Source organism: Ochotona curzoniae, unplaced genomic scaffold, assembly GCF_017591425.1.
Source record: "Ochotona curzoniae isolate NIBS_2020 unplaced genomic scaffold, NIBS_Ocur_1.0 contig_1, whole genome shotgun sequence".
NCBI classification, from domain to species: Eukaryota; Metazoa; Chordata; class Mammalia; order Lagomorpha; family Ochotonidae; genus Ochotona; species Ochotona curzoniae.
Genome location: NW_024464918.1, coordinates 26,601,120 through 26,627,686, shown reverse-complemented (window position 1 = coordinate 26,627,686; position 26,567 = coordinate 26,601,120). Strand labels below are relative to the sequence as shown.

Genomic DNA, 26,567 nt, shown 5'->3' with positions numbered 1-26,567 from the left:
CTAAGCTTCAATACCCACTGACATATACAAGAGCTGAATGGGATGTGGGACAGACCAGACCAGTCTGCTGTACATACTGGCTAGCACAGGAACCAGGGCAGGGGCCAAGCCAGGTTGAGGGGGTTATTGCAGGTCGCTCCGACTAGGCTGCAGCTCCCACTGGTTGCGTGAAGGCCAAGTGTGTGGTGGACAGGATGGGGTTGGACTCCAATACCCATTTGTTTGCTTAGAAGACAGGGCTGGAGACAGAACTGACCCAGCAATTGAAACTACCAGTGTGTATATAGGTTGATTTGGGTGACAGACTGTGCCGGACACTGCACTAGAAAACACACACAAGAATCAGGTCTGAGATCAGCTCAGATGAGGTTCTTTGGCAATTCCCTACCAACTGAACCCAGAACCCCAGCCATGGAGAGAACTGCAGGTTACGTGGTCTGATGATGGAGTACATGTGTCAGGACTGGGCCTAGGAGTGGCTTAGATGGAGCAGTGGACAGCATATCCAGATGTACATGGAGGATATGGCAGCACAATGGAGTCTGCAGAGGACACCTGGTACCATAACAGAGGACAGAGGACAGAACAAATCAATCAACTACCCCAGCCAAACAATGGCAGAGAATATCTGGGCAAACGGAGACTCTAGGGTGGACTATGGCAGCCAGTAGATTCTGGAGGAATTTCATCATGATTGGAGTGGCAAGATTAGCAACAATACAGAACTGTTGATCTATTAAAACCCCCTGAGCAGGACCCTGGGAGTGTGCCCCACACTGGGGCCCTTGGGATGGTTGGGAGACTGGGTGTGGTTTCTCCTGTTATCTCCCCACTCCTCCCAGACACAGGAAAGTAAAAAGAGAATGTGAAAACAATGGTCTCACCCACTTTCCTCTAGCCCTTGACCCTTTGCACCCTAATCAACTATGTAAAGATCATCAAAAAAGAAGATTTACAGAGAGAGGTGAGTGGATGCATGCACGCATGGACAGCTGGATATTGGTAGGTTATTGTGGCTACTCAGCTTCCCAAACTAGAGCTTAAATGGAGCTCACCATCACTAGAGCTGACCAAACCTTTAACCCCTTCCAAAAGCTCCCTCCCATCCCTCAGTCTGGGTCCCAACTCAAGCTCACACTCCCACGAAAGGGGAACCCGTTTCTCAAAGGCTCCCTGAGACCCCTGTCTGTCTGCCAGAAGTCTGCCCAGCCTGGGCACCATCATAGCTCTGCGATGAGGAGACCCAGCCCTCAAACACTTCCGCCCCTTCCCTCCCTGTCACCAACCCCACAACTCACACTCACATTCTTACAATTGCAGCCCGGCCCTTGGCCAGGTACTAAGGCCTCCCCACAATTCAACACTGGGCACCAATTCAGGGTCACCTGCTGGAGCTCTCCTCTGGTGCCCCCATCTCACCCCAAGATGCCCAGAGAGACCCACAGACACCCAGCTGCGTGGTAAGCCCCTAGGATGCTTATTCAGCTGCTCCCTGGGGAGTCAGTTGGGCCAGGAGTGAGGGGTTGGGCCAGGGCCAACCTCCCTGCAGACCCTGGGATCCAGGCTGTCCACAAGACATCAGGATCTCGGAGGTCAGGGGACAGAGGGTGGTTTGGGTCCTCCTGTGTGTGTGGGGTGGGGGGGGGCTGGACGTGTCCAGGGGAGGGAACCTGAGAGTACACACCACCCTCCACCACACACACACACAGACACACACACAGCTGCAGAAGTGACGATTAGCAATTAACTGGAAGGAATCTCTGGGGTGAGGTTAATTGGAGAACCATGGGGAGGCAGCTAGGATTCTGAAGACTTTGCCCTTGACCCAAGGGTATAAAAGGGGAAGAAAGGAACTGGGCAGGCTCCTGAGGCTGCCTTGCCCCACTGAGCAGGAGCTGGGATAGACGCCAAGGTGAGCATGGGTTCGGCACCCTTCTCTGTGGGAAACAGCTAGTCCCCACAGCTCTGGGCACAACCCCCACCCCTGCTCCTTTACCAGCTCAGTCCGGCTCCTTCACCTACAGTGAAAGGGCCCTTGCCAGAGCTGATAACCCCGCGGGGCAGCATGGGGAGTGGGGAGTCCTGGGGACGGTAGGGACCCTACTCCGATTATCAAGGGCTCAGCAAGCCCAGTGGCCTGTCCGATCTCTGCTGGGGGACGCAAGGCTGCCACTGCTTACTCCCTGTCCCAGGGAATTGCGTTCATGGCCAGGGGAAGCAAGAACTTCGGGTCCAGGCCAGGGTAACCTCTCCCAGCATGTGCACATCTGGTGTCCATGGGGCCTGCCTGCTCTGGGGCCTAGGCCACATCTGCAGCCTCTGTCCGGCCTGCCAGCCAGCTGCTTGCGTGGGCCCTCCCTGCCCGGGGCTAGTATGCAGGTGGGGACCCCAGGCTCAGGCAGCTCTTCTCTGTGCACAGCACAGTTGGGTGACCCTGCCCTGCCCAGGTCCGTGGCACCTGATTCTGTCATCACAACCCTCATCACCATTTTCCATCTATTTGGGGATAGTTTCAATTCTACCTGCCTCCCCCCCCCTGCTGAGGGCAGGAACTGTGTCCGTCTAAAGCTGTCAGTGCACCCCAGCACCCAGTTCAGAACCTGGGACAGAGGCCCGGTAGAAACACCTGCTGGGGGAAGGGTGCGCAGAGCCGGGCTGAGCTCTCCAGGGAGCATAGCAGATGAGGGTGTCTGAGGATTGGCATGTGTGTGTGTGCGTGTGTGTGTGTGTGATTCAGCTTTGCTGCTATCCCCCGCCATGCAGGCCCACAGAGAGTGGGGTCCAGGATGATGTCCTGTGGAGAGCGGCTGGCTGGGCCAGCTGTCTCTCCCCTCCCAGGCCGTGGAGGACCCCGGGGCCCTGTGATGCATGGGGCAGCCTTTGCTTATGTGCCCAGCCCCCAGGGTAAGTGCCAGACCCCACTTGCCACTATTGCTTATTCTTCCCCAGGGTGGGGTAGGGGAGTGCCTCAACCCCTCCTCCTGCGCCCTGAGCCCTGGTGGGGAGGGGGCAGCTCCTGAGCAACCTCCCTCCGAAGTCCTACACAGGATCCCTGGGACCTCCGCCTACGCCTTCCCCAGCTTGGGCCCCGTGGCCCTCACGGAGCATGGCTGCCCATATGGGGAGGTGGCAGAGCGCCATGAACCACTGCCGGCCAAGCTGGCCCTGGAGGAGGAACTGGAGCCAGGTGGGCTGCTTGAGGGCGGGGTGGGGAGGGGGAGGCCTGGCCAGCCCTGCAGCTGTCATGCTCACAGGCTGGCCTGTGCCTCCAGAGTCCGGCTGGGCCCGGGAGCTGCGGCAAGCAGGTGCCACGCTGCTGAAGGTGCCACTCATGCTCAGCTTCTTGTACCTCTTCGTCTGCTCCCTGGACGTGCTCAGCTCTGCCTTCCAGCTGGCAGGAGGTCAGCAGGCCGGAGGGGGCAGCAGCAGGGGACAGGGGCACCTGCAGGCCCAGAGAACTATGGCCGCTTCCTGAAGGGGATGTGAACCCAACAGTGCCTGTACTTCCCAGGGAAGGTGGCTGGCGACATCTTCAAGGACAACGCCATCCTGTCCAACCCGGTGGCGGGGCTGGTGGTGGGGATCCTGGTGACGGTGCTGGTGCAGAGTTCCAGCACATCCACATCCATCATCGTCAGCATGGTCTCCTCTGGCTGTGAGTGGGCAGAGGGGGGACAGTGGTGGGACCTGGAGGGTATAGCTCAGGGTCCCAGCACGGCCTGCCCCGTCCCCTAAAGCACAGGCAAAAATGGGATGCAAGGGAAACAGCCAGGGCAGCTGGCCTTGCTATCAATGTGGGGTCAGGGAAGCCAGAGAGCCCAATCCAGGAGGAGACAAGATGACATGGAAGTGGGGCTGCTGGCAGGGCCGTCTGGGATCATGGCACAGGTCAGCTGCAAGGAAGGCCTGGACTACTGGAAATCTCTTCCTCTGAGCAACCCCGGGCTTTCACCCCATGAACCGGGATTTGCCCAGGTGACCAAGGATGGTCTCCTGGTCTTCATGTCACTTGCTAGTGTGTGAGCCACAGCGACAAAGCACCTTACATCAGGGGTTAGTGGTGGAGCAAGTCAAGCCGTGATATGTCAACTCCCTGCCACTCCGGCATGCATGCAGAAGAGCACAGACCAGCACGCATGGGCGTTTGCAGGCAGGATACACATTCTCACCTGAGTGTGTTATCTGGTACTCACCGCATGCGGTCTGAGTACCCATGCCTGCAGGCACAGAATGCAAATGGCACGTGCCCACGGGCACGCTGATGGCAGGCAAGTCAGCAGTGTGGCAGGAAGGGCCGTGTGGCCCCCAAGCTAAGGGGAGTGGGTCTGGCAGCTCAGGACCTGGGTAGCCCTCACCTTGTTGTCTGAGAGGCCCCCTGTCCCAACAGTGCTGGAGGTGAGCTCAGCCATCCCCATCATCATGGGCTCCAACATTGGCACTTCCGTCACCAACACCATCGTGGCCCTGATGCAGGCGGGGGATAGGACGGACTTCCGGCGGTGAGGGGGGCAGGGTGGGGAGGGCAGCCAGGGACACCACAAGCTCCCCAGCTCGAGCTTGCCCTGGCTCTGGCTGCCCCTGCAACATAGCCTCCCTGCCCAGGGCCTTCGCGGGGGCCACGGTGCACGACTGCTTTAACTGGCTGTCCGTTCTGGTCCTGCTGCCCCTGGAGGCCGCCACCGGCTACCTGCACCACATCACGGGATTCGTGGTGGTCTCCTTCAATATCCGCGGTGGCCGTGACGCCCCGGACCTGCTCAAGATCATCACGGAACCCTTCACAAAGCTCATCATCCAGGCAGGGACAGGGCGTGGCGTGGGGAGGGGGCTGGCGCACAGCTGAGAGTCCCTGCCTCACTGCCCCTGCCCACACCACGTCCACAGCTGGACAAGTCTGTCATCACCGGCATTGCCACGGGGGATGAGACCCTGCGGAACCATAGCCTCATCCGGATCTGGTGCCACCGGGACCCCGTGGAGGTGAGTCTCCGGCCTTCATTCAAAGAGCTGCCGTTTGGCGCCATTGTGCAAAATCGCCCCCGAGATTGCTGAGCCAGGAGAGGGCAAATGTGGCACTTTCATCCAGGCAGTGCGTTGGTCTCAGGATACTTAGTGGTCATGCCAACCATCTCGCCCTTCCCTGGACCTACTGAGTCTGAAGACCAGGGGAGGGATGGGATTGGGGTCTGCTCCATGCTCCAGTCTGTTCTTCACTGCTGTTGTGCAACCTGCTGATTTCACAGTAGAGACACCAGCTCAGAGACACTGGGAAAATTGGCAGAGCTTGCCCTAAGGAAACATGGCCCTAGGACATTGGGGGATTGCCATGGTGGTGGGCAGTGAGTGACCAGCTAGCTCGGTCTGGGACTCAGTGGTGTGGGTAGCTGGTAGGACAAAGCTGGGAAGAGATGCACAGGAAGCCAGCTCAGGTGCAGAACACGGGACTGGGCGGAGTCCTGTGAGTGGCAACTTTGTCTCCACGGCTGTATCCTGCTCCTGTGACTGCTAATCCCAGAGGGTTGGATAGTGGGTGCAGGCATTGGGCACCAGGGACAGCTTCACCTCCGCCACAGTGTGGCTCCTTCACGGTCATCTCCAAGGAGCACCACTGATGACAATGCTCAGGGAACATCCCCATGATATGGCTTAATCTCCTGTGATGGAGCTAGGATGCAAACCCTGGAGTGGTCCTGGCGTTGCATCTCACTGCCTCTCTTCAAGGCGTCAGCCAGTTGTCCTAGCCCATGTGCCCACTTCTCACTCTGCCAGGCTGACTGGCTCACGTGGGCACTCCCAGGAGGAGTTCTCGTCGCCACCAGATGGCGCTGTTAACAAGATGCTCTGCCGCCTTCAGAAGAACAAAGACTCCAGGATGCCTTCCTTGGGCGCAGGTGCAATCCCGTGCTTTCTCACCGGGTGCTTCCAGGCATCCCTGGGGAAAGGCTGGCTGCTAGGAACTTCCCGCTGTTACACAGAGGCCCAGCTAGGGCAGGCGACCCTCCCAGAATCAGGAATTGGCAAAGTCTCAGCATTTACTCTGCTCTTTTCTCTCGTATGCCCCCAGATCCAGGCCTTCCAGGTTCTTTCACACAAGCTAGAGCTGCTTATTTATTTATTTATTTATTTATTTTGAAAGGCAGATTACAGGCAAAGAGAGAGAGAGGGAGATCTCATCCCCTGGTTTACTTCCCAAATGGTCACAATGACAGGCTGGGCCAGGCAGAAACCAGGAGCCCAGAATTCCATCGGGATCTCCTGGGTGTGTTAGCAGGAAGCTGGATCAGAAATGGAGAAAGGAGCAGGTCCTGTGCGCAAAGTAAGCTGTTAGAGGGCCCGGTTCAAGCTGTGGCCACTCCGTGGAGCAGACCAGTCTTCTGCCACGGTCTCTGTAGGACAGCAATGAGGGTCCAACAACTTGGTCCCCGGCCACCCACAGGGAAGACCCACAGGAATTCCAGACTTCAGCCTGACTGGCTGCTGTGGACATCTAGGAGTGAACCAGCAGGTGGAAGCTCTCTCTCTCTCTCACCCTTTCTTTTACCCTCACATATGCTTACTAAATGGAGTAGGAGGCTCAAACTGGCATCCCAAGCAATCGATGGGCTAGCCTACCAGCTCCAGTGCTCACTCCCCAGGCTGGAAGTCCCAGGGCCAGCTCCCTCTTCTCGACCCTTTCCCAGCCTGGCTCTTAGTCCTCCTGCTGCCTCTGCACCCCTGTCTTGCTTGGTAGCATCTCTTCAGTTCCCCAGGGGCTTAGCCCGGGCTGCACAACCCCAACCAAGAAGGCCAAAGCCCCACAACCCCTGATGGTTTGGTCCTTAGCCCAGTCCTGCCCCTGATTCTGCCTTGTAAAGATCCTCTTTATTCTCTTCGAGCATTCCCTGGTCCTAAGACCCCGTCTCAGGGAGGCCCCTGGGTAGGTCAGAAAGGCATGGCTTGGTCAGGCACCCCTGCCCCGGCTCAGGGGGCACCTGCTTCCCGGGCCTCTCCCTAGAGGGCTAAGGGACCTCAGGCAGGTGTGCGGGAGTCCTGGATCCTACGAAGTCATCCTCACGCACCATGGGATCCTCAAGCAGCCGCAGCCGGCGGAGCCTGCCCTGGCTCTCCTCTACCCTCACAGTCCGCTACTGTTATTGTCCCAGCCTTGTTTTCCAATCCAGCCCAGCAAGGACCAGGTTCCCCTGATTTCTAGGTCTATAATTCAGGCCTCCAGGCGTGCTGGCGCCCCAAGGCCTAGTGGTGGCAAGCTGGGAACACAGACACACCTACCACTCAAACCAGGACGGGGATGAACCACACCCCACAGCGGTGCGTGCCTGTCTTTTGTCTTTCCTTTAGATTTATTTATTTATTTGAAAGGTAGAGTTGACAGCAAGAGGAGGAGGAGACACAGAGACCCTTCTATCTGCTGGTTCACTTCCTAGATGGGCTGCAAGGGCCCAGGCTGTACCAGGCTTTTGGTTCTTCACACGTGGGTGCAAGGGCCCGGGGACTTGCACTGTCCTCCACCATTTTCCCAGGCCAACAGCAGGGATCTGGATTAAACAACACATCAATCAGATTGAAAACCAAAGGAGTAAGGAACCCTGAAGTGCCTACTCCCTGCTCCCAGCTCCCACCCTCAGCACTGGGGGAGGACGGGGCTCCGCAGACCAAGCTGGCACCCCCAGTGTTCAAAGCAGCCCCTGGAAGAGGCTGACGCAAAACAGGGGACACCACAGCTCTTGCATGCTGCCTGGGGCCCTGGAAAGGACACGCCTCACTAGGTGTGGCCCTGGGAGACTCAATTTCCCCTCTGTGAGCTGGGTACCACCCCAACTCAGCCCTGCCCATCTCTGATAGGCTTTGACAGGTTCCTAGGGCACTAATGGCAGTCTGGCTTGCATTCATGACCCGTGGATCAGATAAGGCTGCTTGTGCCATTGTCTGAAGATCCAATCTCAAACCTCAAAGTCACAGCTTCTCTCAGAGAATGGGGTGGCTGGGCTGTGCTGAACCACCCTGGGCTGATCTGGGCTGGGCTAGGCGAGGCCACGCCAGGCGTGCCATGCTGGGCCATGCTGGGTTGGGCTGGGCCATGCCATGCCATGCTGGGCCATGCTGGGCTGGGCTGTGCTGAACCGTGTTGGGCTGGGCAGTGCCGTGCCATGCTGGGTGGGCCATGCTGTGTCATGCCATGCTGGTCTGGGCTGGGCCATGCCAGGCCGTGTCATGCCATGCTGGTCTTGGCTGGGCTGGGCTGGGCTGGGCCATGCCAGGCCGTGCCATGCTGGTCTGGGCTGTGCCATGCCGTGCCGTGCCATGCTGGGCCGTGTCTCCAGGCAGTGACAGCGGCTTGGACCTTGACAGCTGCTGCCCCCATGGACACAGCACCTGTCTTCCACACTGCCTCATTATGCAGCTAAGCCCAGTATTTAAGTGTCCTGCCTGCCTGGTGGCCCTCTGAGCCATGGCAGTGGGCTTCTGGACTTCCCAGGAGCCCACCTCCCTGCACCGACAACAGGTCTGGGAAAAAGAGACAAGCCGGACCCAGAGCACCATCTCCTTGTCTCCCTTCCCCTTGCCTGACCTTCCTCTGTCCCAGGGTAAGGAACAGCTTGGGCTGACAATATCTTGAGGGGGTAGATGGGGCCAGGGTGCAGACGAGAAATGGGTGGTGACAGGGCAATGAGAGCCCTGGCCAGCAGCTTCCAACGAGCATGCAGGACAAAGACGACGACCGGCATGGCAGGGTTGGTAATCAGGAGACCCCCCGCTGGTCCTCAGGGAGCCAGATCAGAATGGTGACTGGCAGACCCTGCAGGGGGCCGGCCAGGCCTAAACGCTTGTGTGGCAAGCAAGCCCATCCGAGTTTCTTTAGCAAGACAAATGACCCGTGCATGGTCACATGTGCACAGGTCAGGAGTCCTGTGTGCTATATTCTTTTCCCACATTGTCATATCAGCATTTTCCTAACATACTCCTCTTAATCTAGGCTTCCGTGGCCAGGGTGGAGAGCAACGTTAGCAGACCCCACGGAAATGCCACCATGGAGAAATGTGAGTGTCCACCACGTGGCAGGTACCCCACTCGGCAGTGGCAGAGCCAGCCCAGCCCCAGGACGGGAAGCTATCAACAGCAGCCCTGTACTTGGGTCAGGCCCTGGCATGGGGCCTCAAGGAGGAGCTTGGGCTCAGAGCCCGAGAGGGGGCACTGCTGGGTCTCAAGCAGGACTGTTCCCCTGCAGGCAACCACATCTTTGTGGACACATGGCTGCCTGACCTGGCCGTGGGACTCATCTTGCTGGCTGGCTCCTTGGTGCTTCTATGCACCTGTCTCATTCTCCTGGTCAAGATGCTCAACTCCCTGCTCAAGGGCCAGGTGGCCAAGGTCATCCAGAAGGTGATCAACACGGGTGAGCTGCAAGCAGGACGGCCCACCCTGTCAAGCACAGGCCCGCCCTGACCACCTCCCTGGCCTCAGTGTCCCCCTGGGGAAGGGATAGGACTGGGTTATTTCAGAGTTTCCAGAGCTGTGAACATCTGGGCCACCTGCAGCTGGCCCCGGTGGGGGGTCCATCCCAGCAGGTGCACACGCTTAATTAGTACCAGAGGCATGGAGGCTGCTCACACAGGGGCTCAGAGCCCAGCAGGGGGAGACGTGCAATGCAAAAATATGGGTGATGATAAATTCCTAGGATAAAAAAAGAGACAGCCAAGATGCAGCCAAGGAGCATGGCAGAGGCTGCTCAGCTCGGCAGAGGCCTCGACACACACACCCTGAGCCTTCAGGGTGGTGAGAGCCACAAGCGCATGGCTCACAGGCAGACTGTGGAATGGAAGAGTCGGGAGAGGGGCGATAGGGCAGCATCAGACCTCAGGGCTGTTCAGAGCTAGGAGAGTGGTATCAGGGCTTGGCCCAGAGGTGACACTGTCGTGTGTATCATGGTGAGCTTTGCAGACAGTCTGGCCATGAGTGGCCTGTGACTCAAGCTGGAGTAAGGGGTATTTGGGTACTTTGGGTGCCCGGAGAAGGGGGACACAAGGGGTGGGGTCAGGAAATGCTTCCAGTGGCCGGGGTGCTAGTGGGGTTATAGGAAAGTCTGTGCTAAGCGCTGGGGGTGAGTGGTTCGACACTGAGTGAGGGTTCTGGGGAGGCCTGGTTTCCCAGGAACAGAAGGCTGGGAAAGGATTGTGGGAGTCAGGGGCATCCAGTGTGGCTGAGCAGGACCCTGGCTGCTCACCCAGTGCCTCCTGCTTACCCAGGCTACTGTGATGGGCTTTCCTTGCAGACCTGCCCTCACCCTTCACCTGGGTCACAGGCTACTTTGCCATGGTGGTGGGTGCAGCCATGACCTTCATTGTTCAGAGTAGCTCTGTGTTCACCTCGGCCATCACCCCGCTCATCGGTGAGTGCCCTGCTCTCCCCACAGAGGTGGGGGCAGGGTGAGGCTGGCAGAAAAGGACTGTGGGGGGCAAAGGAACTGCATCTTTTCTCACTGCACCCCTGCCTCCCCCACAGGCCTGGGTGTGATCAGCATCGAACGGGCCTACCCACTCACCCTGGGCTCCAACATTGGTACCACCACCACTGCCATCCTGGCTGCACTGGCCAGCCCCAGGGAGAAGCTTGCCAGCGCCTTCCAGGTGTGTCCGGGGGCGGTCCCACTTGAGTCAGGGGAACTGGGCATGGAGCTGGGGCATGGAGTCACAGGTAGCAAATACTGTTCAACTGCCTGCTAAGAGCCAGGTGGAATAGATATCCACCTGCTACCTCTCCCAGAAACCCTGGCAGAGACACTGCTCAGTAAGCACAACGTGGCCCTCACCCAGTAGAGCTGCACCTGCAGAGGAGGTGCTGTGAGAGGGGCCTGGCTCAGTCTAGGGCATCAGCGTGCGGCTGGGGCAGACAGCAGGAGCAAGGGAGTGAGCAGCAAGCCAAGGCACTGAGCCGTTGGGTCCAGAGCTGCTGACACTGGCAGTGTCAACTGGGGAATTCCCAGGGCAGGGGTCAGTGGGGGCAACGTGGAGAGTTCAGGGAGGGCATTTGGCAGCTGCTCAGGGGTATCTCAGGACGTCAGTAGCCAGTGTGGCCACCCCAGGGGTGAGCTGAGGCCTCCTGCGAGAGGCCAGAGGCCCTGTGTTCTTCTATCCCTGCTGGCCTCACCCAGCAGGCAGGGCCAGACCTCACCTCAGTTCCACCACTCTTCCACTTGCAGATCGCCCTCTGTCACTTCTTCTTTAACATCTCGGGCATCCTGCTGTGGTACCCGCTGCCCTGCATGCGCCTGCCCATCCGCATGGCCAAGGCGCTGGGCAAACGTACGGCCAAGTACCGCTGGTTCGCTGTCCTCTACCTGCTCGTGTGTTTCCTGCTGCTGCCCTCGCTCGTGTTCGGCATCTCCATGGCAGGCTGGCAGGCCATGGTGGGCGTGGGCACGCCCTTCGGGGCCCTGCTGGCCTTCGTGGTGCTGGTCAACATCCTGCAGAGCCGAAGTCCTGGACGCCTGCCCAAGTGGCTGCAGACGTGGGACTTCCTGCCACGCTGGATGCACTCCCTGCAGCCCCTGGACCGCCTCATCACCCATGCCACCGTGTGCTATGCCAGACCCGAGCCTCGCTCACCGCAGCTGCCTGCCAGGGTCTTTCTGGAGGAGCTGCCCCCTGCCGCATCCTCCCCCTGCCTCACACTGCCTGCTCACCACAATGCTACCCGCCTCTAAGCTGTGGACCTGGATGACCGGCTGGTGTGCGCAGAGCCCAAGGTGGCAGGGTAGGCAGCTGTGTGTGGCTGCCCATGCATGCGTGCCATGCTGGGTGCCTGCGCTTAGGCAGCTGCACAGAGCCCTGAACTTGTGGAACAGTCAGTGCCTGTGACAGTCACCAGTATGTATGTGTGAGCACCTGTGCCTGTGTAGGAGCTAGGGCATTTGGGGACACGCACGTGTAAGTGTGCAGGCTGCAGAGTATGGGGTATGATTCCAGGCCCCTGCCCCTGGGGGGCCTATGATGGGCCAGACTTAAGAGTGAGTGCGGGCACGCAAGTGTGTAGCCATCGGCCCAGGCACAGATGTGGGGGACTGAGTCACTGGCTTCCTGGCCCCCCTCGCCACCTTGCTCCATTACACCATTCTCATCCTTACCCAGGTCCTTCGCACCATTCTGACCCCTCCCCCGGACCCCCCCCCCCCCCCCCGCCTTCCCAACACTGCCTGATAAGGAAAAAAGGAATTAAACAATCGGCATGCATTTGGAAGTCCTGTTGCTTTCCATCTGTGGGTGGGGAAGGGAGGGCAGTAGCTTTGCCAACAGCAGGGGAGCTTGCCCTGGACAGAGCCATCCTGTGCTGAGGAAGCCAGTCCTACAAGCTCGCCCCCAAGATGCACCTTATACTGGGTCAATTAGTCCGATCCACTGTGCCAACTCCTTGGAAGCACCTGCTGGGGTCTGGGGCCAGCCCACTGCCTGCCCTACCTCGAGCAGGCTTCCCCTGCTGGTCTCTCCCTGCCTTCTGAGCTCACCTCCACACACACCCCTGCTGAAGAATGACAGGTGCCAGCATGTCAGGGCCACTGCAGGAGGGGACAGGGTGGGGGAAGGGAGAGGGGCCAGAGATCAAGTTCCATGCCCTGACACAGGGGCCAGATGCCCTCTTTCCCATCTTTGGGTACAAACAAAGCTTCATTTAAAGCCACCACAGCTTTCCCATCACAAGGGCAGCCTGAAGCTGAGCCGACACAGGGAACCTCAAGGGCTGGGGTGGGGCCAAATTCTTCCCTGCAGGCCACAGACACAGGGACCCAGGCATCAAGGCAGGCAGGCTGCAGGACATCATGGCCGTGGACAGTGACCTGCCCAGTGGATCCTCTTTGAGCTACATGGGTGAGGAGCGATCCAGGAGCGTAGGAAACCCAGGGCTGCTCTCCAAGCCTCTCCACCTCCCTGGCCACAGAAAGTGTGACCAGTGGGTGCCTGGGAACAGGTGCTGGCGGCCCTTCGTCCTGCCAAGATGTGTGGAAACATCTGAAAACGAGATGCTGAGGCCCCCACTCGTGTTTCTCTCTCTCTCTCTCTCTCAGGTGCAGGGTCCCTGCTAAAACAAGATGGGAGCACTGGTGCCAGGCTTCTTAAGGAGCCCAAACCCAGCCTCACCAGCTAACTCTCAGGCAAGGATCTTCCCAGAAGCCGGTTTCCTTATTTTCAATTGCCCCAGCCACCCACCTCCCGTGTGCGCGCAAACGCCCAAGAGGAGCAGAAGCTGGGGCGTCCAGATCACCATTTATTTGGTCTGGTTGGTCAGCTAGGCGCCCTGCTTGCGCAGCCCGCGGATTAGCTCGTGCACTGTCTTATTGAGGAGTCCTCCATGCACGCCACGCCGGCCCATGAGCACGAGGAGCGCGCGCGGCGTGTGGCCCACGCAGACGGCACGCCCATCCAGCCCCTTGGTGCGCGCGTCCAGCACACCGTCGCCCTCAGCCAGCAGGTAGTCACGGATGACACAGCAGCGGCGGCCGGCCACACTCAGACCGGCCTGCAGGAAGGTCTGCCGGTCGGGTCCGGTGAGCACACCCACCTCCTGCGGGGAGATGGCGGCCAGCAGGCCCCCGGGCCGCGACGCCCACACGCAGCGATTGTCCGAGTGGCCCACGATGGCCACGTCGTCGATGCGCTGGTCCCGCAGCACCGCGCTGATGTAGCCCTTCCAGTCGCCCATCGTGCTCGCGGCGCGCCCCGCTCCGCCGGCTGCGTCAAGGACGCCTGGTAGCACCGGCTCCCCCTCGCGCGGGGGCAGGTGCGCGGGGTGGGGCTGTGACGCGGCGATGACGCCACAGAGCCGCTCTACCGTGGGGCCGGCGAGAACTGGGAGCCTGGGGGTATGCGGGGGTTGAGGGGGCGGTTTCTAAAGTTAGCTTCTGGGAGGAGAACACCAACTTGATTGCATCATTAAAAGGGCGGATTTAAGGACACAAGGAGAGATGCCGTGCTTGGGCGGTGGCACTCTGGCCACCTTGGAAACTTTGAGGCTGGCAACCCCAGAGGGGTTTGGAGGGTCTGGGAGAAGGCTATGGCCCTCTGTCTCTACCCAAAGTTTTGCATCTCGGCCCCTGCATCTCGAATCCCATCTGGGGAGCTTCAGAGCTATGCCTGGGACCACCGATTTAATTGACCTGACGTGGAGCGTGGTGGATCTTGGGCATAGAGATAAGGTCCCAAAAAGCTTCAGAAGTAACGCCTGAGTCTGTGCATGACTAACAGCTGCCGCTGTGCACGTTAAGGATTAATAAGGTAATAGCGAGACAGAACACACAGTCACTTTGCCCGTGGCTGGGTACACAGGGCGAGCCGGTCCGGAATCCAGCCTCTTACAGACCTCATGACCCGAGGAGCTGCGGCGCGCATGGTTTTCGCCTTAGCACGTCCAAGCGAACCCCCACAAGAGCCGCCCCGCACTGCAGGTTCAAAGCGCTTTATTGAGCCCCTGCACCGCTGCCATCGTCGCTGACCACTCTCCTGTCCCTGGGCCGTCAGGTAGCGGTGTGTTCCCGGATCCAAGCCAGGTAGTTGGTCACGTCCGTGTAGACGCCAGGCTTGTAGCGGTCGCCACAGCCCGAGCCCCAGCTGATGATGCCTCGCAGGGTGAGCTTCGGCTTCTCGTCCCCTTCCTCACACACCAGAGGACCCCCGGAGTCACCCTGCATCTCACGGGACACACAGCGGCTCAGGGTCCTCGGCCGGGGGTCTTCCAGAGACGGAGTGGCAGGGATGGGGAAGGCGCCCGCCTAGCCCGGGTTCTCACCTGGCACGCGTCCGTGCCGCCCTCGAGGAAGCCGGCGCACAACATTCCGGGGAGGATGGCGGCTCCGTGCACGTCGGGGGCGGAGCAGCGCTCGGAGGAGACCAGGGGCACCTGTGCCTCCTGCAGGAAGCTGGAGTACTCCTCGGCCCCTGCGAAGGCACAGCAGCGGCCTCGCTGCGCTCCCAGGAGTGGGGACCAACCCTGGCCCGGCCTTGCTAAACTCGTGCAAGCGAGCCCGACGGGGGGCAAGTGACGCCAACTAGGCTCCACCGGCGGAGTGGAAGCAAGAACCTGCACGCACGCGTCGGTGGGCTGCCAAACCGATCCTTCCGCCGCTGGAGCGCGCTGCTCGTTCTTGCAGCCCGACACCCAGAAGCTAGCAGCAAAGTGCAACTTGCGCTGTGCTCTGGGGGAGCCGGGACGCGACTCGGAAACCCAGGCCCCTGGCTGCAAATCCTCCCAGCCAATCGGGCTAGCGTAGGCATCCCAGAGGACACCGAGGGCATCCGAAGCTCTCCCTCCCGCCCCAAGCTACTGTGCTTACCCTCATACTGGTGGCCCCAGCCAGCCACCTCGCAGAGCACGCCCTCAGATTCCGCAGTCTGGGCGATGCCGCTGGGCAGGCACACGGGCTGCACGTAAGTAGACAGGAGCGCGCAGCTGCCGGTCGCACTTTCCTGCAGGCGCAGAAGAGCTAACCCGGAGCGAGAAGGACGACAGTGAGGCTGGGCCGCTAGGGTCCCACCCCACCCCCACATCCCCAAGCAATACCCCAAGCACCTAAGTCATGCTGGTAGCTGATGGGTGAGAAATCCTCGTGCAGGTGATAGGAGCGCACAGTCAGCGTCTGGCACCGCGCGCAGCTTTGGTTATGTAGTTCCTGGCCTAGCACCACGGTCAGCTCTTCCGGCGCCGGTCTGTGGGCACAGGAAGGAGAGGCAGCACCCCAGAGATGATCCCAACATTGTGGGGGGCTGGGAAGTGGGCCAGTCCGGAGGGGCGGGCAAAGTAGGGTTCCAGCCTTGGTGAGGCCCGCCGGTGGTGTTGGAGGACGAAGGAGCGGGTCCCCGGGGCGGCGCTGGTCCCCGGGCAGCCGCGTACTCACCTGTTCTGGAGGCAGTGGGCCGCCGTCAGCACCCAGCACGGGGCGATGAGGCTGCCGGCACAGAAATTGTGGCCCCAGTACAGCGCGGCCATATAGGGGTGTGCCCCGGGCAGAGCCACCAGGCCACCGACAATCCTGCTCAGCTGCTTGCGGAGCCGCTGGCCGCACTGGAACGGGGGCGTCTGCCCCTGGGACACGTCGGGCAAGGCTGTGAGAAGAGGCTGTCCTCAGGTTGGGGACGCACGGACCCCCGGGGGCATTGGCTGCCGACTGGCTCAGCTCCTGCCCGCTGCGAGGCCTCGCTGGCTCCCAGCTACCTGAGGTCTCGGCCGGAGGAGGCAGCGGCGTCAGGGTGGTGGGCTGAGGTTTCTGCTGTACCGAGGGCCAAGGCAAGTCCTGCCGCTCCGGGAGCACCCGGACCGGAGGTGCGGCCTGGGCTGGAGTCTGGCATGGCTCCAGGGCGCAGTACTCCCAGCTCAACCGATCGCCGCTTAACACGAAGCACCACGGCCGGCGGTCATTGTCCGGGTTCCTGCAGCCGGAGATGGGGCGCGCTGTTAGAGAGGGAGGGTCCCCCCCGATGGTGCGGGCGCTCAGCTAGGGGAACGCGGGGTCCCCGCCCGCGCACCGGCAGAAGGCGTGGTGGCCCAGTCCCAGACGCAGCGCCTGCTCGGCCGTCATGTTCCGGTAGGTGGCCTCCGAGTCCCACGACTGACACGAGGCTCCCGACTCGGTAGTCCTGGCCGTGCCCCGGTAGCTGAGCCCTCTGCCTTCGTAGCAGCTGGCTTCGGTGTCTGCAGGAAGAGCGTTTTCCCCGCAGCCCATGGGTGGCTCTGCCGCGCTGCCTGGAGGCTGTCCCCACTGCCACGCTTTCTCCTCCCCCTCTCCAGCCCTTTTCCTCTAGGATGGCATGCCTCCTGACTTACCCAAGTCGCAGAAGGGCCCTTTGTAGGGTGGGGTGCACCGGCACAGGCGATGTCCCTCCGCCATTAGGCAGCGGCCCTGGTTCAGGCACGGGTTGGTGGGGCACACTGGAGGAAGGTGGGTAGTGAACCACCCTGAAACTTCTCCCCGCAGGTAACCGGCACTCCTCCCCCAGCCTCCTGACCCCCACCGCTTATCCACACTCCCTTCCCCCACCTCAGCTCAGCCCAAACGCTCACCCTGGCTGGCCAGTAACTTGCAGTGCGCATCAGGACCTTTGCAACGGCACCTGGCCACACCTCCCGCCTCAAACCTATACCAGATGTCATTCTCGTGGAAGGTCCGGAAGAGCTGAGGCTCAAAGCACTTCTCTGGGGGGAAGGGGACAGTAAGAGGGGCTGAGGCCCTGCCAGCGGCCGGCGGTCCAGGGGCCTCTCCTGGCTGCCCCGCAGTCGCTGGCCTGCAGCATCGCTCACCTCGCTCGCAGTGCTTCCCTGTGAGGTGCTGTGGGCAGAAGCAGTGTGGACCGCGGGGTGTGTTCACACACCTCCCTCCTCTGTGACAGGGGTTGTGTTTGCCACAGTGATCTGAGAGACAGACATCAGGGTGCAAGACTGAGGCGGCTTGAGTCAGAACCCGGCTGGGGCCCCAGTCCTCCTCCCTGGACCTACTGGGTTTGTGACCTTGGAACTTGAAGCCTCCAAGCCTTGGTTTACCCACCAGCTAAATGGGACCACCCCCTCCCGGGCTTCTTGAAAGGTGTCGTGGCAAGAGGGACGGGGCCAGGGCTAGGAGGCCAGGTGTGGGGCCTGAGGAGTCCCAGGAGGGTCGCTGGGGGAGGACGGGACCCCGCGGCAGCCCTGTGGTTGTGACAGCACCTTGCACTTTCTGGCGCTCCTGACAGTAAGCCCACTGCTGGTCTTGATCGAAGTTGGGTGTGGTGGCACACCTGTAGACACACAAAGCTTTCCTGCTCTGCCTGCCTTCTGCCCGGCCCCGTCTCTCCAGGGTTCCTGGCAGAGCCCACCTCTCCCAGACCCCGCGCCAACCCCTGGGGAGTTTTTCTTACCAGGGCCGGGGGCCGGGCCGGGCCTGGTGGATGCAAGTATAGTATAGCTGTCTGCGGAACTGGAACGGGAAGTGGCAGGGCTCCCCGGTGACAGTGAGAACTGCAGGAAGACACACTTTCTGAGGACCTGGCAGATGCCCAGGCGTGTAGACTGCACCCCCAGGGGTCTGGGTGGGAAAAGGACAGAGACCACCAAAAGATACCATCTTACTCAGGAAACCGGGGTCAAGGGCAGGCACTGGGTTGCAGTGGTTAAGGCACAGTTTGGGGTATCCGCACCCCAAGGCAGAGTGAGTTCAAGCCCTGTGCCCAACTCCAGCTTCCTGTTGATGTGCACCCTGCAAGGCAGCAGGTGACGGCTCTGCCACCTGCATGGAGGTGCTCCCAGTGTCACCTGGCCTGTCCCCAGCTGCTGCAGGCATTACGGAGTAAGCCAGCGGATACGGATCCTCTGGTCTCACTGTCTCAATTTTTTACATGACAGCTGATTAAAATTTGAAAAAAAAAAAGTTGGAATTTGGACTGAGGTATTTGGAATAGACTCAACTCCACCATCTGGTAACCGCATGACCCGGAGCAAGTTCACAGCCGCTGAGGCCTACAGAGCTGCCACAAGGCTGGCACCCAGCGAACACTGGCTGAAGTCAAGCCCTCGGAGCCCAGGGCAAGCTGCAGGGAAGCTGCAGGGTCCACTGCAGTTCACACCCCTGTCAGAGAATCCCTGAGCTCAATCAAGTCCCAGCTCCACTTCTCTTTTTCCTTCTTTCTTTTATTTTAAAGCTCTAGATTTATTGGAAAGGCAGATCAGATTTATAGAAAGAAGGAGAAGCAGAAAGATCTTCCATCTGCTGGTTCGCTCCACAAATGAGTGTGATGGCTGGAGTTGAGCTGTTCTGAAACCAAGAACCAGGTGCTTCTTCTGGGTCTTGCACGTGGGTGCAGGGTCCCAAGGCTTTGGACCATCCTCCTCTGCTTTCCCAGGCTACAAGCAGGGAGCTGGATGGGAAGCAGTGCAGCCAGGACACGAACTGGCACCCATACAGGATCCCGGCGCGTGCAGGGCAGGGATCCAGCCACTGAGCCATGGTGCTCCACTTCTGATCTGAGTCCTGAGATGAGCATCCTGAGGGCTCAGGTGGCTGGGCTTCTGCCCACAGCGGAGCTCCTGGCTCCCGACTCCCACCAGACATTTGGGGAGTGAGCCAGCAGACAGGAAAAAATCTCAGCCTTACAAAAGAAGTAATTAAATAAATATTTTAAAATTTTATGGAAAAGGCAGAGTTTCAGAGAGAGAAGAAGAGACAGAGAAAGATCTTCCACCTGCTGGTTCGCTCTCCAAATTGCCACAACAGCCAGATCTGAGTCTATCAGAAGTCAGAAGCCAGGAGTTTCCTCTGGGTCTCCCAAGTGGGTGAGAGGCCCAGGGACTTGAGCCGCCTTCCACTGCTTTCCTAGACCATAAGCCAGGAGCTGGATCAGAAGCGGAGCAGCTGGGACATGAACTGGCCCCCCGTGTGATGCTGTTGCCACACAGACTAGCCCTATGGATAAACTGAAAAAGGAAAAGAAAAAAAGGAGCAAGTGGTTAAGAGGAAAATACCAGGCCTGGCGCAATAGGGTAATGGTTAAGGTCTTCGCCTTGAACGCTCCGGGATCCCATATGGCCGCTGGTTCTAATCCCGGCAGCTCCACTTCCCATCCAACTCCCTGCTTGTGGCCTGGGAAAGCAGTCGAGGACGGCCCAAAGCCTTGGGACCGGGCACCTGTGTGGGAGACCCAGAGAGAAGTTCCTGGCTCCTGGCTTCGGATCGGCGCAACACCCGGCCATTGCGGCCACTTGGGTAGTGAATGAATCATCGGACGGATGATCTTCCTCTCTGTCTCTCCTCCTCTCTGTACATCTGCCTTTCCAACACAATAAATTATTAAAAAAAAAAAAAAAGGAAAATACCAGTGCAGTGAGTCCTCACTGTTCACCTAGCCCATCTTTGCCGATCTGGCACCCTGCCTGCTCAGGCGTGCTTGCAAGCCACAGACCAGTCCTCACGGTGTTTTCACAGAGCCCGCTCCCTACTGAGGTTCAGAAGGATGATGTCCTGTGTCCTGTCTTCACTCCTAAGCAAGTGTCCCTTTCACGGGCTGGCACTGCAAGGTTTTCACATTCTGTGCTTTGTCTTGTGATTTTGCTCTTGGAAATGGCCCTGGGAGCCTCCTACCGAAACGCTCTCTCATGTCCCTCAGTGCAAGAAAGCTGTAAGCACCACCCGAAGATGTGTGTTGCCAAGGCGTCACCGGGGCGTGAGTTAGGGGGCTCTTGGCTGTCACTCAGCGCCATGGAACCAGCAACAGGCACACGCAGTCCATGTCTTTACACAGAAGTCTGTGGGGTTGGTGCTGTGGTGTATCAGGCTAGACCTCCTCTCCACCTGCAGAGCCAGCAACCCATACGGGCACCAGTTTGAGACCCAATTGCTCTACTTCTGATCCAACTCTGTGCTTATGCCCGGGGGAGCAGCAGAGGACGGCCATGTCCTTGGGCCCCTGCACCCACGTGGGAGACCTGGAAGAAGCTCTCGGCTCCTGGCTTCAGAATGGCCCAGCGCTGGCTTTTGTGGCCATTCGCAGAGTGAACCAGTTGATGGAAGATCTGTGTCTCTCCCTGTTACCCTGACTTTCAAGTAAAATAAATCTTAAAAAAAAAAAAGCCAGAAAGCAAGATCATACAATGAGTCTTCCAAAAGTTCATGGGAAATGTATACTAGGAAATGATGCGTGATCTTCCAACGTCCTGCCTCCAAACTAACCTTGCAGCTCCAACGGCTATGCCCTAACCTAGTCGCGGCTGATGCAAATATGACCAGAGGGTTGAGGGAACTCACTGGTGTTTAGCAACTGTGTTCATGATAACTTTAAAGAACACAGCTGCCGAATTGCCTGTGTCCACCTCAGAGCGAGGCTGCGGGGTCCAGTGGGGCCGTGCCAGTAAGACCTTCACATGGCGTGTGGCATGGGTCGTGTGGCTTGGTCAGCACTGGCTGGGCTTGTGTTGTTGAAACCACAGCGGCACTCGCTGGGGTTTCTGTACTGCCCATGGGACAGAGAGAGGAGGAGAAGCTGGGCCAGGGCACGGAGCTTGGGTCAGGCGAGGAGGGAAGAGAGCAGGGCTGGATTGTGGGGGTGTCAGTGCCATGCCCAGTGTTGACTGGCTCAGACTCAGCAGAGCAGGTTCTCTGCACTTCCAAGTGTAAATATGATTGGATTTGGGGAAGGAGGGGTTGGCAGGCAGGCTTCATCTGAAATATAGCTGGCTAATTCAAGCCACTAGATTTGTTTTGTTGTTTTGTTTTAAATTCGGCAGAGGGAGGGAGAGGCAGAAAGAGAGAGAGAAATCCTATGCACTGATTTCACTCCCAAATGCTTCCCAGGGGCTAAGCCATCACCACTGCCTCCATACTAGCAAGAAGTAAAATCAGAAACAAGTCGGGTATGGGACGCAGGTGTCCCAGCTGGTGCCTAACACCCAGGACGAACGCCTGGCTCTCCCCTCGGTGCTTTTAGAGCACTTGCTACGCCACGGGCTCGGAGCCCAGGGCTTCCCACGGATCAAGGGCTCTTTGCTCCTTCCCAGACAGGCAGACTGAAGTGTGGCTAAGACAATCACCAGCCCACAGTCACCTCAGAGACATTTTGAGCTCCAGAGTCTGCTCCCCCCTTGGGCACCCCAGCCCCCAGCCCATGGATGGCATGACTGAGGGACATGTTGAAGGAAGGAAAAGAAGGGGAGACACTGGGGAAGAAGGGGGAACAGGTATGGTGGTTTCAGGGCACCCTCGCTTGCTCCTGGGTTGAGACACAATCCAGCCCTGGCCAGGACCCGTCCCCTTACCCCAATGACTCAGGCAGCCTCAATGCCTTGTGCACACCGGCGCACGCACACACACACACACACACACACACACCACCAGCCGAAGGGTCTTAGAAGGGGATCCTGGCTACTCACCCACCATGTGCGGGTCCGCTCTGTGTTTATGCTCCTTGGGGGCTTTCCAAGGTGGAATCTACAGGGATGAGAAGGGAAGGAATTTGCCTAGGAAGTTCCAGCCTGCCGCTGATCGCTGATGGCACGCTGGGTGCCAGCTTCCTCTCATAGCACAGAAAGGTAGATTTCCAAGACCCAAACCCCTTCTTCCCTCATTTTCTCCACAAGGAGCACAGGCCATGCCTTCACTTATCCACCAACTCTTGCTGTTCTCTGCTTCTGCCTTTTGGACTGGCCTCACCTTTCCAGGCAGGCCTCCCAGCCGCTTGGACCACTAGGTCACAGGCAGAGGCCAAGGCTGTGCTGGAGACCCCCCAAGGCCATCTGGGCACGACCCTGGTTCCCACGGCCCTCACCGCGAATGCTGACTCCAGGCCTGTCAGCAGGGACCCCAGAAGCAGCAGAGCCCACCCCATGGCGCCCGTCCTTTGGTCTAACAGTCTACCCAGAAATGCCGATCAATAGGGCTGGCCAAAGGTCCTTGGGGCCTGGGAAATGCAGATTGGTCAAGTTACCCTCCCGGGCATGGCGGGGGTGGGCCCAGGTGTTTGTGGAAAGCCCCAGCCCCCTGCCACCCCCATGCATGGCCCCTGAGGGAGTGGTTGGCAAGTGGCGGGCAGGGGTGAGCGGTGAGAGGCTAAGTTCCACCTTGGAACCTGGGGACCAGAAGCAGGTAGGGGGTCATTCTCATGTCCCAGGTCCTACTGTGGATGAGGGTGGCCAGAGAGAAGTTTCCACTCGAAGGATCTTAGGACCCATTGAGCTCTAAGTTTTCTGTTGCTGCATGACAAATGGCCACCGATTCCACAGCTTTACACAGCACTCATGTACGCGTTTTTAAACTCAAAATGAGGAACCTGGTGCTGTGTGACTGGGATTCCTGCCTGGAGGACCACGAAACTGAGGTCAAGCCTGGGCTCTCCAGGGGCCCCGAGGGAAGGGTCACTTCCAAGGTCACCCAGGCAGCGGCAGAATTCTACTCCTTGTGGCAGGGGTCCCTGCTTCCTCTCAGGCTGCAGCCGAGCCACCTTGGCTCCTGGGCTGCCTGTGTTTCTCTCCATACGGACCCTCCGATGCCCATGTCCAAAGCAGACTCTGCCATGTTGAAAGGCTCTTGTATGTTGAGTGTCTTTTTGCATTTTTTTTTTATTATTATTGGAAAGGCGGATATACAGAGAGGAGAGACAGAGAGGAAGATCTTCCGTCCCATGATTCACTCCCCAAGTGAGCGCAACGGGCCGATGCTATGCCGATCCAAAGCCAGGAGCCTCCTCCGGGTCTCCCACACGGGTACAGGGTCCCAAAGCTTTGGGCCGTCCTCGACTGCTTTCCTGGGCCACAGGCAGGGAGCTGGATGGGAAGAGGGGCCGCCGGGATTAGAACCAGTGCCCATATGGGATCCCGGGCGTGCAAGGCGAGGACCTTAACCACTGCGCCACCGCACCTGGCCCGGATTTTTTTTTAAAGAAATGTTTTTATTCTTTACAGAGAGAGAGACAGAGAGAGACCTTCCACTCGCTGGCCCACCCCCCAAATGGCCACAACAACCAGAGCCTGGCCAATCTGAAACCAGGAGCTTCTTCCTGATCTGCCACGTGGGTGCAGGGATCCGCTACCTTTCCAGTTGGTAAGTACAGAGCTGGATCAAAAGCGAATCAGCTGGGACTCAAAGTCATATGGCATGCGAGCAGAGGATTAGCCTGCTGTGCCAGTGCCAGTCCCAAGCTTTGTATCTTGTAAACACTCACCATGTTACATCAGGTCCCCCCGAGGATACTTTCCCAAAGACCAGCCCATGTAGAACCTTAATTACACCTGTGACAAATTCTTCCACAGAAGCATGCAGCTTCATGTTTTAATAACTAGGAAAGCTGTGCACCCCAAGGGGTCGAGGTCTTGGGGGGGGGGTTTCCTAACATTCTGCCAAGCCGGGGCACCATCCAGGAACAGTGCTGAACCGGCTTAAAGCCCCAGACCCCAATGCATTAAGCGGCTATCTGTTCTTTTTGACCCAGGCTTGGTCCAGTTCCTTAACAACTCTTTAACTTCTCCTTTAGGATCTGCCCCTCCCCCATGCCCTTCTCCCCGAGATTCAGCTGCCAAGTCCATTTTCAGTGTTGGAGTTGGAGGTGTGGCCTAGACCAAGCAGAGCATGGCTTGGGCCCAGGTCTGGCCAATCAGGATAGGGTATCTGGGGCCCGGCATAATAGCTTAGTGGCTAAAGTCCTCGCCTTGAATGCACCAGGATCCCATATGCTGGTTCGTGTCCCGGCAGCTCCACCTCCCATCCAGCTCCCTGTTTGTGGTCTGGGAAAGCAGTCGAGGACGGCCCAAAGCCTTGGGACCCTGCACCCCCATGGGAGACCTGGAAGTAGCTCTGGGCTCCTGGCTTCGGGTCATCTCAGCTCCAGTCATTGTGGGACTTGGGGAATGAACCATCAGACAGAAGATCTTCCTGTCTCTCCTCCTCTCTGTATATCTGCCTTTATTTTTCTAATAAATCTTTAAAAAAAAAAAAAAGGGCATCTGCAGACCACAGTGATTGGTGCAGAGGTAACATACACATTCATCAGGCTAACTTCCGGTGCTGTGTCCTGGGAGGTCATTCATCAGGCTAACTTCCGGTGCTGTGTCCTGGGAGGTCATAGATAAAGGCTCTGAGCCTCGGCCCCTGTCACTCACGGGGGAGATCCAGCTGGAGTTCCAGCTCCTGACTTCAGCACAGCTGAGGCCTTGTTTGGCCTTGTTTGGTTTAAAAAGGCAAAGTTACAGAGAGAGAATGAGAGAGAGAGAGAGAGAGAGAGAGAGAGATCTATTCATTGGCTCATTCCCCAGTAGCTGCAATGGCCAGTGCTGGGATGATCTGAAGCCAGAAGCTTTCATGGAGCCTTCTATATGGGTGCGGGGGCCCAGCACACACGCCACTCCCTGATGCTCCAGGTGCATCACCAGGCAGCCAGACTGGAAGCAGTGCAGACAGAACTGGAGCTAGCGCCCATATGGTATGCTGGTGCTATAAGAAGCAGTTCTACCTGCTGTGCCATAGCGCCAGCCCACAAGCCCTTGTTGCAGGAGTGGGGTAAACCAGCAGATAGAAGATTCTCTCTCTCTCTCTCTGTTGTTTTATCTTTCAAGTACTTAGGAGTACATAATAAACGTCAGAAATTCCAAAAAGAAAACTTCCTGGAACAGAAACACAGCAAGAAGAGGGTAGGAGTCTCCAAGGGAGCGTGGAAGCCTGTGGCAATGGTGAAGTCCATGATTTCAAAGCGGAACTCCAATGAGCTCACGAAAAGCGAAAGCTCTGTCGCGAGCTTCTGGTTTCACCAAGTACTGACCTTGTCCCCGAGGGCCAGGCCTGCTGCCTCCTTCCTCCTGTGCAGCCAGACAGCTAGCTCTCAGAACAGAAGGGGCCTCTGGAGCAGGTCCTCGCTGGGAGTTGCCATTTGCCAATGGGCAAAAAGAAAGAGGCACCTTAGGGGACAGCAAGTACTGCACCTGTTGGAGAGCCGGATGCAGTGCTGCAAACGCAGGGGGAGGTGTACCCCGAGGGCTGGGTAGTAGGTGTGGGATGAGGCATGAGGTCCAAAGGTGGACACTGATGGGTGTCCCAACGGCCAACGACTGTTCCCTCTGCCTCCAGTCTCCTAGTGTCTGTTTGCAGGACCATCCCATCCCACTGTGACAAGGTCCTTCCCAGAGACCATCTTCCACTATGGAAGCCTGTGGCACCAGATCACGTTACCTCTGCATAGGATGGCCAGAGGCACCTGCCGGTGCCCAGGGCATCTTCATCACACCGCACAAGGATGGCAATAAGAGCTGGAGATGTGGTCTTTTCCCACCTGAGTCCCAGACAGGCCATCCCCTGCCACACTGCCTAACTCAGGACACTTACCACAAACCAAGCTGAAGCCAGCAGGGAAGTTCAAATCCATCATTTCACAGCAGGTGTCTCGAGCACAAGGCTCCACCGGCAGGATGGTTAGTGGTTTAATGATGTCATCAAAAACCCTATACTTCTGAGTGAGCAGACCTTTATGCCAGCTCCCACTGTGGTCACAGCTCGAGGAATCCTATTTGAACTCTGTAACATCCCTGTGAATGCAAGAGGCTTGCACATCTATCCTCCTCCTCAGAAATGCGGAATCTGCACTTAAAAAAGAAGAAAGAAAGAAAGCAAGCAAGCGAGCAAAGCAGGGGCGGGTGTAAGAGGAAATAGGAAAGATGGGAAAGGAAGGGGGCAGTGTACAACGGCTCAGCGGCTAGAGTTCTCAGCTTGCATGTGCTGGAATCTCACATGAGTGCCGGTTCGTGTCTTGGCTGCTCCACTTCCCATCCAGCTCCCTGCTTGTGGCCTGGGAAAGCAGTGGAGGACGGCCCAAAGCCTTGGGACCCTGCACCCGTGTGGGAGACCCGGAAGAGCCTCCTGGCTTTGGATCAGCATAGCATCGGCCGTTGTGCTCACTTGGGGAGTGAATCATCGGACGGAAGATCTTCCTCTCTGTCTCTCCTCTCTGTATATCCACCTTTCCAATAAAAAAAAAATAATAAAAATAAATCTTTAAAAAAAAACCAAATATATATATATTAAAAAAATCTGCCTGGGCTGCTTGCATCCATATCAGAGTGCCTGGCTCAGGTCCTGGTTCTGG

General features: G+C 58.4%; 3 protein-coding genes across 4 annotated transcripts; 1 reads left to right on the top strand and 2 right to left on the bottom strand.

Annotated features, from left to right (window-relative positions):
- Positions 1 to 2,786: 2,786 nt before the first annotated feature.
- On the top strand, positions 2,787 to 11,701 carry SLC34A1 (solute carrier family 34 member 1). Of its 2 annotated transcripts, XM_040976140.1 has the most exons (13): positions 2,787 to 2,904; positions 3,038 to 3,187; positions 3,273 to 3,401; positions 3,512 to 3,655; positions 4,388 to 4,499; positions 4,603 to 4,798; positions 4,885 to 4,980; positions 8,477 to 8,503; positions 8,996 to 9,038; positions 9,227 to 9,394; positions 10,271 to 10,387; positions 10,501 to 10,625; positions 11,198 to 11,701. In XM_040976140.1, exons 1-13 carry the CDS (start codon positions 2,787 to 2,789, stop codon positions 11,699 to 11,701), a joined length of 1,929 nt encoding a protein of 642 aa, XP_040832074.1. The 2 variants fall into 2 exon arrangements, with proteins under 2 accessions (XP_040832074.1, XP_040832083.1); XM_040976149.1 differs by lacking the exon at positions 8,477 to 8,503 and having other exon boundaries at positions 8,975 to 9,038.
- Positions 11,702 to 13,263: 1,562 nt separating this feature from the next.
- On the bottom strand, positions 13,264 to 13,710 carry PFN3 (profilin 3). Its single transcript, XM_040976134.1, has one exon. The coding sequence runs from the start codon at positions 13,690 to 13,692 to the stop codon at positions 13,279 to 13,281; it is 414 nt and encodes a 137-aa protein (XP_040832068.1). The 5' UTR covers positions 13,693 to 13,710; the 3' UTR covers positions 13,264 to 13,278.
- Positions 13,711 to 14,503: 793 nt separating this feature from the next.
- Positions 14,504 to 22,328, bottom strand: F12 (coagulation factor XII). The gene is made up of 14 exons (XM_040974421.1): positions 22,269 to 22,328; positions 21,874 to 21,931; positions 17,874 to 17,973; positions 17,683 to 17,753; positions 17,281 to 17,391; positions 17,044 to 17,175; positions 16,807 to 16,911; positions 16,509 to 16,674; positions 16,148 to 16,412; positions 15,881 to 16,068; positions 15,556 to 15,692; positions 15,320 to 15,469; positions 14,776 to 14,924; positions 14,504 to 14,671 (listed from the first exon to the last, which is right to left on the bottom strand). The coding sequence occupies exons 1-14, from the start codon at positions 22,326 to 22,328 to the stop codon at positions 14,504 to 14,506; spliced, it is 1,860 nt and encodes a 619-aa protein (XP_040830355.1).
- Positions 22,329 to 26,567: the final 4,239 nt, after the last annotated feature.

Excerpts from the sequence above, each read along its gene's own strand:
- SLC34A1 (XM_040976140.1), top strand. The coding sequence starts at position 2,787 with ATGATGTCCTGTGGAGAGCGGCTGGCTGGGCCAGCTGTCTCTCCCCTC. Across the intron at positions 2,905-3,037 it reads TTATGTGCCCAGCCCCCAGG|TCCTACACAGGATCCCTGGG; the intron begins GTAAGTGCCAGA and ends CTCCCTCCGAAG. Across the intron at positions 3,402-3,511 it reads TGCCTTCCAGCTGGCAGGAG|GGAAGGTGGCTGGCGACATC; the intron begins GTCAGCAGGCCG and ends TGTACTTCCCAG.
- F12 (XM_040974421.1), bottom strand. The coding sequence starts at position 22,328 with ATGGGGTGGGCTCTGCTGCTTCTGGGGTCCCTGCTGACAGGCCTGGAG. Across the intron at positions 16,069-16,147 it reads GGCAGGAGCTGAGCCAGTCG|GGGCAGACGCCCCCGTTCCA; the intron begins GCAGCCAATGCC and ends GACGTGTCCCAG. Across the intron at positions 14,925-15,319 it reads CTGGGGCCACCAGTATGAGG|GGGCCGAGGAGTACTCCAGC; the intron begins GTAAGCACAGTA and ends GTGCCTTCGCAG.
- PFN3 (XM_040976134.1), bottom strand. The coding sequence starts at position 13,692 with ATGGGCGACTGGAAGGGCTACATCAGCGCGGTGCTGCGGGACCAGCGC.